We start from the raw sequence: 11,501 nt of genomic DNA, 5'->3' as shown, positions 1-11,501 counted from the left end.
TTTTTCGGCTCTTATTACAAACGCAAACTTTTGATTATCTCGATATTGATTGAAAACGCTTTGGTTACGTGTAAATTTTTCCAAACGTTAGTTCTGACGATGATCTGACTTTGATTTTCTATTCGAGCTCCTTTGTACATCTTTTGATTGAGAGCTTTTGTCGAGAGCTTTCACAAATTTTCCCGGCAACACCTTCTTGTTTTTTTTTCTTTTTTTTTTTTTTTGCTCGCGACCTCAAGCGCGATTTACTCCTCGTTAACTCTCGGCAAGAACTAAGGGATAATGGTCGGTCTCCGATCAACTTTGCGTCGCTTCGTTAATGTGTCCGTTGTCTCTAATAATAAAGTTCGCATGCTATTCCATTTTCCGCGTACTTTCGCGGCCGAAGCTCTTTTGCCCGTATTCGCCTTCAACTTATCTGAAAACAAATGCGATTTCAAAAATGCGCCAAATGAACTTTTCTGGCGCATTCGCGTCGTGGATTGTAGCCCTCATGGTGTCGAATTGCGAATATTAATTCTCCGCTCCGATCAATTTATCAAATGCCGATGTAAAAAAAGGAGAGTAATTCGTATTTGTTTTTTCTTCTCTCGCTCGAAGTAAATCAACAGGTAGATGATTACTTAATTATCAGAACGCGCAAGCGTAATTTCATTTTTTCCTAAAACCATTTTTATTCGAAGTAGTACATGAAATTTCTGCACAACAAAATGCGAAAAAAATTAAGTTACGAGGAGAGAGAGAGAGAGAAAGTGGGTCTCTCTATTTTACAATTTGTTTTACTTTAAAGAAGAAAAAATAGCTTTCCCGATTTCCCAAGCGTCTCGTGATCATTCGTATACTTCGTATAAGAACGGAGTCATCTTTTACTGCCAGAAAGTTAGGTTCTCCTTCTCGTCGCGTAATGGCAACGATGAAAAGTTCTCATCGGTTCGCAGCTAACCGATGAAATATTAGAGCGCAACGATAAGGTGACTAAAAATNTTCCCTTNTNAANTTANNAANAANNAAAAANNAAAAAAAAAAAAAAAAAAAAAACATGAAATATCCGCAGAAAACGTTGTGCGCAACTTTGTGTGTGATCCACATTTAACTCCGAGATTGCTTTCTAAAAGTGAAATAAATAAAACCCGGTTGGAGAGTTTAAAAACTCTCTCGCGTTTTTATTTCGCGTTTCCTCATGAGATACAATCCGCGCGCTAAGAGGAAACTTAAAGTATAACCCGGATGTATTTTCGCTGTCTTTATTTTTTCAAAACCATATTACGCAAATTTACTCTCACGCGCGCGTTTATATCGCAACGTAATTTTGCAAATTTCATATTTTTCCGACAATTTCATATTTTTACTGGTGTGTGTTTATTTACAGTGCGGAGATATATGTATATATTTTTTCATTGCCTTTCGGCTGTGTGTCACACACTCGGGTAATAAATATCGTTGAAATAAATATCGCCGAGGAAATTTAAACCGCAAGGGACGATCACGAGGAAGACAAATTGCGCGGCGCATTTTTGTGATAAGCACCACTTACTGTCTCCTTCATGTACCTCGTAAACAGCCTAATACCTCGTATACTTAACGATAAATGTTTTCTTCCTCGTAACGGCTAAGGCCATTACTTACGTACAGTTCGCCGGTTAAGTGATAAAAGTTTACCTCGCTGCAACTACTCCGATTGAATGTGCCTCTTTCGTATATATAAGTTCTTCTTTAGAAACGTTTTAAATACAATTTTCGCGCGTATTCATTGCCCTTTCATTGTTTTTATCGCAATCGGTGTCCCGTCTGGGGTATGTGCTTTTTACAATAACTTTGAAACAAAAAAAAAAAAAAAAACGATAATTTGAACCGTCGCGACGTCGTTTTACATATAATCACCAGCCACGGTCGCGCGCCCACAAACGCAGAAATAACTCGAATTAATTCGATAAATAAATTTATTCGATACGCGTTTGTAGAAACTCGAAAGCCGTTATTAAACTCATTAAAATCGACCAGCGCGTTGCGGCGACATCCTGTTGTGTACGTACGTAGTTATCGCGGCGCGCGTTACAGCGGTTTTTGCACGACTTTGCGGCGTGTTACTTTCAGAAAGAAAAAGAGAATTCGCCGCGATTTTTTTTTTCGCGCCGAAACGTATCGCGCTTTAATTTTCTCGTGTCTTTCGTGTCGGGAGTGAATATCCCCGAGTGCGAATAAGTGCCCGGCTGTGTGTGTGTGTGTGTGCTGAATCGAAACCGCGAACAGTAAACGCGGAATATCAATTAGCGCGCGCAATCGCGATTAATAGTGCCTTTAGTTCTTTCGACGCGTGCACATAATCCCCCCCGGTTCGAGAGCGAGAAGAACAGACAGGCGGCGGGCGAGAGAAAGATGAAAGGAAGAAAGGAAGTAGAATCGGTGCGCGCCACTCGCGGCAAGTTCTGTTCATTAAAATCGTTCTGCATCGTTTATTTGTTCGATGGAGTATTGGCGGTGTGTCGCGAACGCACTTTAGAAATAATTAAGATACTCAATTGTTCGCTTTTCGATTATTTCGAACATTCGAATGTAGTTTGCGACGTCATTTCGCGGCTCCTTTTGCTCAAAGTTGTCGCAGCGAAATTTTTTACTGTGTTACAACACGCACGCGCAAAACATAATTACGTAAATTTATTGAAAAACAAAAGGAGAGAAATGTCTTCGAGAAAACACAAGTAGCTGTGTAATTTATCAAGTTTTACGTGAAATATCTACGCGAATGCAGTATCTGTCACCGCGCCATCACTGCTCTACAAGCTGCAAAACGCGTAATGCATGTATGTACGGCACATCAGTACATCTTCACACATTCGCGCGCATTCATCACGGTAGCGCCGGTACAAAGTCTAAGCGTTTCCAAGGTAGATATCACAATGCATCCATATCTGTGTGTACTAGCTCGTGTTCTCCCGAAATGCATCCATATATACATATATATATATATATATATATATATGTGTATAGTATATGTATATATTTGTATATACATACATATATATATATGTACATATATATATATTATGTACTTTAGAAGTCCTTAATATTCCCGGTTATGTTATGTATATATGCACTGTACGCGTTTGTACTTATACGCAGCGCCGAGCGTGCATGAATAGACGTTTAGCATCGTCGGAACACAGATATCAAGATGCTGAATTAGCACTTATATGTATACCTCTGGAATTATGCGAGAGTTATGTATTTGACGAGATCATTTAGTGTTATAAATCGAGTTGCATCTCCACACAGACAGATTATATCACGGTCTTAATTATCGCGGTCTTGTGGTTTGTATCTTTCTCTCTTTCTCTCAGATAATAAACTCTTTTATCCGCGACGGATATTCCCGCGCGAGACGTCGTATTAATTGAATTTATACGTAACTCGTTAAATAATTAATTACTCAACAAACAAATGTCTGTCCTATTCGCGGGTAGACTCGTAAATAAAAACAAAATGTAACTTTATATGCTCTGCGAAATGTTGTACGAGTTGAGAACTTTTCACGCGCTTGTTATACACGCACCGGCTGTGTCGTATATCTGCCGTATACGTCGTATATTTCTCGTTTTGAGATATTCGTAAATAATTCAAATCATACCTTGCGCTCTCTCTCTCTCTCTCTGTTTGCCCGAAAAAGTTTCCGTAACTCTCTCTCTCTCTCTACCTATCTCTCTCTTTACCGCGCATAACGGAAGTTCGGAAATATAATGTACAAACACGCGAGTGTTGCAACAGAGTTGGTTCGTCTTCCCTCTTGGGAAACGGCCGCATGGATCACATTTTCACTGGATTCAGATCAACAGCTAAGATTAATGGGCAAACTCCAAAACCAACTTCGCGTCCGAATTGCCAAATCAGGTCGGCAATTGGCGCACTCGGAGAAACGCAAACGATCGACTGATTCGCAACTGACTGACTTGCTCCGAAGCTAATATGGTCTCTAAATGTGACGGTTTTTAGAGTTCGAATTTCAAAGAAAATGTCTGAAAAAAAAATATTCGAGAAAATGTTTTAAAAAAGAGAAGCTGATAAATAAACTCGAAATTGTTTGATTAATAACGAACGGAACAAAATGCGCAAAATTATCGGTAGATGGAATTTTCAGAGGCTTTCCACGCCTCTCTATTTCTCTCTTTCGTGCGGCTTCAATATTCTCGATCACTGGAGCATCTCCTCTCACGCGTCGCGCGAGCATTTTCCCTCATCATCAAGCGGCATCGATTAATTCCAAGTTTTCGTCGGTCTAACCCGACCTAAATACGAAAGTTCGTACGGAGCCAATAGAGAGCCGACCGCGATTCCGGACTTTTTCAGCAGGCTTCATTTCGCTCGAGTTAATTGAATCGATGCGATTGGAGGGACGACGAAAATTTCCACCAATTATCGCATCCCGAGATCGCCGGAGAATTCGATTTCGGCTCGGTCCAAAAATCACTTACGTACACGCGCGGTCCGTCAACGTTAATTTTCCTGAGCGAACTGCACATAAAACAAAAAAGAAGAAAAAATAGAGCTATCGCGAAAATAGTACCCCCCGTCGTTTGATGAGACGTCGGTCGATCGTGCGCGTTGCGCGCGCGCGCGCGCGCCTATTCGAAACTCGAGCCAAAACCGGTCCCTTTGTCCTCCAACCCCGGATACACTCTCGACCCGGTCGCGAAAAGAGGCGTTGAGGGAGCGAGGCGGATAGGTAATATCCGTGCATCATCTCTCACGGCGCGGACCTGTGCCAGGCACGTTTCACTCCGGGAGACGAAACGTGGGTGGTGGGTGCGATAGGTCGCCGAGTAATCTGGAGTGGGATGAAAATTCCGCGGTTTCTCTGAAAACGCGCGCCTCGACGAGTTGCATCAAAGATAGTAATGGCGCGCCGCCATCGTTTCCGAAGAATCTTCCGAGAATTTCGGAAAAAAACAAAAACGCGCGTCCGACTTTCGCGATACAGTCAGTCACAAAAGTCCATGCGCGACAATCAGTTTGCAATATAAAAAAAACTAAAAAAAGCGTGTGCTATACAAATGTATGCAAATTCTAATGGGACAATTTATGCGAAACAAGGAGCGCTAACTTTGAATTCTCTCCGAGGACGGAAATCACATACCGCGCTCTCGGCGCGCGTATTTTTCCTTTCTTTTTTTAGCGTAACCCTAGTTAACCCAAGGTTTTCTAATTTCCATATTTATCAAAGGCGTCGAAAGTTTTCTGCGCCAACTTGCTTCCAAACTCGGTGGAAACTCGCTCCCTCTGGGAACGAACGGAAGCTCCGCCGCTGTCTTGTCCCGCTGTCACTACACGCGAAATTAAGGAGGATGGATGGCAGCATTATTTCTCCGACTTTATGTCGCCATTTAATTACAGTCTGACAATAGATTGTACGTGTGTTCCATATATGCATTATTGTAAATCACACGAGATACGCGTCTCGTAGCGTTATTAAAAAATAAATGGCAGCGATTATATTGCAGCGCAAAAAAAAAAACTCGTGCAACTAAAAACTATTTCGCTGTACTTGTAAAAAAAATGTAATCGCGCGCACAGTTCCCGGATTTTTTTTTGTCAAAAACAAAAAATTTAAATAATTGTTTTATCTATATAAGCGTTTTCGATCGCGCAATTTTTCGTTTTGACGACGTTCGGAAAATTGTGAGATAAATTCTCTCGCGCAATTTCTTTGCGAGAATAAACGGGATTTCAAATTAATATTAACCGATCTTGATTCTCTGCCAACAATTGTTCAACACCATTATACGAGCTCTCGGAGAATGCTAAGACTTGGAAAAAAAATTACCGTTCCGATGCTAAGCACTCCCAGAGGTCCGTAATATATGAAGTGAGCGCGTAGAGAATGTAAACTCTCTCTTTCTCTCTTTCTCACTGTCTCTTCGTTGCGCGAGGGATGCCCTTGCTCTCGCGAGCGTGTAAAGAAGAAAAATAATAGGACGGAGAGAAGAAACGAGACGTTGATGTCGCGTCAGAGAAAACATTCTTGAAATGGAGTGACATATTTGTCATAATTTTTGTCGCTTTGTTCGCATTAATAAAAAAAAAAATAAGATAAAAAAAACACACACGTTCGCAGTGTTTGCGATTATCGAAATGGTTGAGAGACGAAAAAAAGCTCGCGCGATTGCTCTCCTGCCGTGTTATAAAAATAGAGCGCTAATTACAGCTTTCCGGAGCGCGACGAAAAGCGCGCGGCTTAACAAAGGAAAGGTGAAAAACGCGCCGAAGAAGCACGAATATTTGCTCAAGCTGTGATGTCGTTATGTCCGCTAAATAAGTGAAACAGACTCTTCTTCTCGCCGGTTACTTCTTTAGTTTTCTGCACCTCCTTTTGTCTCAACGTTCTCTCTCCCCTTTTTTTCTTCTGCACAGCAGCAAAGATAACAGGAAGCTTGTTCCATCATAATTCAACGACAACCAACTTTCTTATTTTTTTTAAATACTACGCGCGCCGAAGAGTAATGTCGCCAGTTTTCTATTATCCTTTCTCGCTGTTGGATTATTTATCGAAACATATCTCGGAAAACGTTTTTTTTTTTTTTTTCTGTTTTTGTTTGTTTTCGAAAACCATCTCTCTCGGAATTTAATTCATCCCACATTCACTTACTACATTTGCTCGATTGTTCCCGCACGTCGACGAGAAACGTTCGACGACAATGCAAATCCGTCATCAAAGATTATCGACACCCAAAAACTCCTGTCTCTCGATGTGTGATGGACACGCCGTCGTTTAATGCGAAACGAGCGGCGATGTTTCATTTCACGAGGCACACGAGGACGTTCGTACTTTCCGCAACTTTTAATCAATGTCAATCGGCACGGTCGACGAACTGATTCGACGAGAATGATCGATCCATTACGACGACAAATCGCCGAGAGCGCCTCGCGCGCACGAGCAAGGCCTATATTGACGTGGCATTGTCACCGTTGCGGATAATTATACGCGGCGATCGTAAGATAATTTCATTCGGGTGTATCGAGTCACCGTAGCGAAGCAGCTACGGTCCGGTTTATGGGGGTTTAAAGAACACAACCACACGCGCTACTTGGTGTCCCGCATTTTAGACGGCGTTTCAGAAAACAATACTCTCGCGTGTTATATCGCAATCAAGTGCGTCGTGTGCATACATTTCTCTCGTAATTATGTGATAACAATAATGAGCTGAATAATACGCTGAATAATATTTTAATCAACAAAATAATAATTATTCTATTATTATTATTATATCATCATTATATTATTGCGTTAATAATCGTACGATAAATTGCACGATAAATAGAGAGATTAAGTCTATTATAGTTCAAATTACCGCTACTAAGTGACTCGGCTTAATTTATTTATCGATGTGATTTTGTATTTTTTTTTTTTTTTTTTTTTTTTTTTTTTTTTGTAACGTCAAAAGATTCCACAAATTTACAGACTTTGGATTTTTACGATCGAGACGATGTCTGTTTTTTTTTTTTATTTTCGTTCGAATTCAGAAAATCGTGCGCGACTAAATTCCTCGCGCGACGACGGAAACCAGATATAATAATTGTGAGAACGGTTTCCGAATCGTCGTAACACCGGCTTAAACTCCGTCGGGTCGGTACGACGGGAGAGAGAGATACGTGAGCTGTGTCTCAAGTTAGACGTGTATTTCGCGCGCATTACGACCGCCGAATAAAATATATAGGTATATACCGCCGGAGCCTTTAACTCGTCCAGCTCGAGTTTTCTCTGTCACGTGCGCGCGCACGTACAATACGCGCGCCCGTCTAATTTATCTTTCTGTGCGTCCTCTTACGGATTACGTCGCGTAATTACATCGTTGGAAAAAGTCATAGAACACAAACCGCCGTCGTTTGTTGCTTGTGCCGTTTCTTCACGGAGAAGTGTCAAGATACATTTATTGTATAAAATCTCCCGGCTTTGAACGTCTAACACGTGATAAAAGTGCGAGTTTAGTTGCGCGCGCGACGAAAAATTTTAAAACAACATGTAAATACATTTTTAGGAATTTTTTACAAACGATCACAAACACGGCAAAAAGAAAAATCGCACTTTTTCTTCGAGAACGCATAATTTTTCAATTGACACGTTGTTTGCGCGCGCTTGCGCGTTGTTGTTTGAATGAAATTGAGTATTTTTTTGTTTTTATTGAAGTGATACGTTTCGAATAAAACACAACACGATGTTTAATTATACCAAGATACGCACACAACAACATGCGCGCGGGCGCGAACACACACACACACACATATTCTACACACGGACAACCAGTCAGCGATATTCGCAACATTCCCGGAATATCCGCGCATACACACATATATATATATATATATACATATATATATCCCTTCATTTGCACGCGTCGATTTAATCGATGCTTAAATTTGAATCCAATTGTGCCAATGTCCGCTCCAGATACAAACTTCACAGAGCAAAACGAAACTTCGCCGAGCGAAGTTTAACAGAAGCAAAATTTCGTAAAAAATCATACTCGTCAAATATACGTAATTTCATAATCGAGCAATATATCGAGGCGGCAATTTCGTATCTCCCTTCTCTGATTGATCATGACGACAATTTCTTTTCCCGTCGCGCGCGCACACAACGACCCACACATTTTATTTACATCCGCGGTTCGCGCACCACGCTTCGGAAATTCCACGGCGAATGAATCGAACGATAAATTGCTGGGCGAAATTTACGGATGGCCACGCGACGGAATGAAGTCGTCGATTTTCCTTCCGACCCCGTGTCCGGAATTCCGAACGCGGTCGTGATTAAAAAAGTACAGAGCGGATCAAGCGACGGCGCGGTGACGCCGAGGAGGAGGAGGAGGGGCGGAGGCGAAGGATTGTACCCTGTTATATTGTTGGGGAAACTTTAATTTAAGCTATACACAGTCCGGTCTCGGACTGGTGTTTTATCTCTCTCGCGATCGTTTATATTCGATTCACCTAACCGGAATTACAAAATCTTCGGAGCCGCGTGCGGCAACGTAATTTATTTTGGTCGGACGGATCGGCATCGATCCGACCGTCGCTTCGGCTCCCGCTATTGCTTACGCTCGCTTTAACGTTTACGCTTAGCATATATGAATACCATAACTGCGCCCAATTCTCTTTCCGGGCCACAGCTGCTCGAGTGGCGTATGTTACGAAAGAATAATGAAAACGACGTGGTGCAACGCGGCTTTGTCGGGGGAAAAAACTTGGCCACCGTAATGAAAACTGCATAAAGACGCGAATGGAGTCTTGATTTTCCCCGTCTCGCGTAAGTTTGAAAACAAAAAAAAAAAAGCTAACACGCTACACACGGAATGCACACGGCTTTATGCCGCACAAGGTTTTTTTCCATGTGGTCCCGGGGGTAGGACACGCTCGAGAGAAAAGAGGAAAACACAAGAATTCTCTGAAGAAAGCACACCGCTGCGTGTTATTATTAAGCGTGCTTTCGTAAACATTTTCATGGTTTCGCGTAAAAAAACGAGCTTTTTCAAAGGAAGTACGTTCGAGTTGAGTGGAGAAATCAACTGTATCGAATAAAATGCAAATATTCATTCAGCGCGGCCCGAGATAAAACGACGACGGAAAGTCGTGTTACAGAAAGTAACACAAGCGAGCCGCTATTTGTATTGAATTGCAAATAATTTCAGCGCCCGCAAAAATATGCATCGAAATTAACAATCTTTATGTAATCTGCCTCGCGGATTGCTTGCTAAATTTTGCACTTGTTCCTCTTTTATTATCGCGCGTCTTCCGTTACGTATATATGAAATATGAATTTTTTTTTCTCTCTCTCTCTCTCTCTCTCTCTCATGATGCGGCGCACGTCTGTACATAGTGAATATTTTCCCGAACTCGCCTAAAGCTATATGGTTTATTAAATTCTTCTCGATGCGCGTGTACGTACAAACAAACAAGTGCGCTATGACGCGTGCGTTTCGCACTTTGTCGATTTTTCGCGTCTCGTCGATGTTACGCTCAAGAGAATATATTGCGCGTGCAGAAAGATCTAGATAATGCAATATATCGCGATGTCGCGAAGCGTGTTTACGGATTTAAAAAAGACGGAACTTTCCAAACGGAGAAAGTCGTAAAACACGATTGTAAACGCGCTTTGGAATTTATTGCCCTGTTCATTGAAATTTGTCGACGAACAGAACTACAAATAAAGCAGATCATTCCTTGTATATTATCCATCTGCAACTTCTCTCACTCCAATTGCTTCTCTGTTTATCTCTCTTTCTCTCTCTCTCTCTTTCCCTGTCCCTCTCTTTCTCTCTCTCGCATTCCTTCGTTTCCGATTTCCTCTAGTTGGAACTGTGTTCAAAGCGTTTACTTCGCTAAGCGAATTCAATCTACAACCGCGCCCTTTCCACATCAGCGGGTTAACATAGCGCGGCTAACACTTTAGCCGTAGTTTCACGACGGCGAAGTGACCACCGCTGTATCCGCAAATTTCAATGCGACTGTCGGCCGCATCGGCGAATCCCGATGTCTTGCTACAATCCCGAAGATCCCGAGGACGAACAATCTCTCTTCCACGTGAACCTCGTCGTGATTCTCGCGGCGAACTCGCGAAAACGTTTCGGCAATAAGTTAACCCCAGCGACGTTCCGAGCGCGCCGGGGCGGTCTATGAATAAGAATCTTGACGGGGAAGAGCGAGGAGAGGCCAACCGAGAGATCGGGGCTTTCACGAAAATGCGCGCGGACCCCGGAAGATAAATGAACCGGCGGATCGAAGAGGAAATCTCTGTGCCGCTGTAGAATTTCCACGAAGCGCGGCCGGAGATTCATTAAGAAACGCCCCAAGATTAGCGCGCGGCTTGAAAATTCGTTGGACTCGTGCGTGGACTTCTCTGGGATTACCGGGAAAATTACGGCCCGGCTATCCTACCTCTCTCGGAAAAATATCGCGAACTGTTGTCGATGCGCGGTTGCGCAATTGGCGACGATGTGCGTTGGAATAGAATTTTTCCGAGCGAAAGTTTGAGCGTTTGCGCGATAGCCGGTATTATATGAGTCGTCGATAAACACGGCGTGTGCGCGCGTGTGTATTCAAGCTCCGCGAACTGTAACAAACGATTCGATAAACCGTTCTTTGTGTAACGACGCGGCGCATTAATTATATAAAGTGTAACTCCAACGGCAGTTAAATAGTTCTCTTTTTTTTTTGTTTTTGCGCGCGCGCGCGCGCACGTTTTAACAAAGGTGTGCTCGAAATATGTGTGTATGTCCGCGATACACACGTATAATAATATGATACGTATTTCCTTTCCGCGTCCGCGAGCGCGCGGTTCCCGGTAATGGATATATTGACCGTGCGCGCGCGTTTGTAAAAAGCTTTCACGCAGACGGTAATTTTGGTGGAAACGTTCGTTAATAGCGGGGGCGTCACGTGTGTGCCGCGAACTAAACGCGCGCGCGTTTTAGTAAAACAAAATTAAAAAAAAAAAAAAAAAAAAAAAAAAAAAAAAA

At 42.4% G+C, this 11,501-nt stretch overlaps 1 protein-coding gene across 1 annotated transcript in view; it reads right to left on the bottom strand.

The window, feature by feature from the left end:
* Nucleotides 1-265: 265 nt before the first annotated feature.
* Nucleotides 266-11,501, bottom strand: part of LOC109856328 — a 104,281-nt gene continuing 93,045 nt past the window's right edge. The window contains exon 5 of the mRNA XM_020431458.1: nt 266-418. Coding sequence (XP_020287047.1) covers nt 410-418 — 9 coding nt within the window. The 3' untranslated portion in view covers nt 266-409. The remainder of the gene's footprint in view (nt 419-11,501) is intronic.

This window comes from Pseudomyrmex gracilis, unplaced genomic scaffold (assembly GCF_002006095.1).
Source record: "Pseudomyrmex gracilis isolate BER0280 unplaced genomic scaffold, ASM200609v1 scaffold_114, whole genome shotgun sequence".
NCBI classification, from domain to species: domain Eukaryota; kingdom Metazoa; phylum Arthropoda; class Insecta; order Hymenoptera; family Formicidae; genus Pseudomyrmex; species Pseudomyrmex gracilis.
The sequence above is the reverse complement of the archived record's forward strand: the minus strand, read 5'-3'. Positions and strand labels throughout refer to the sequence as shown.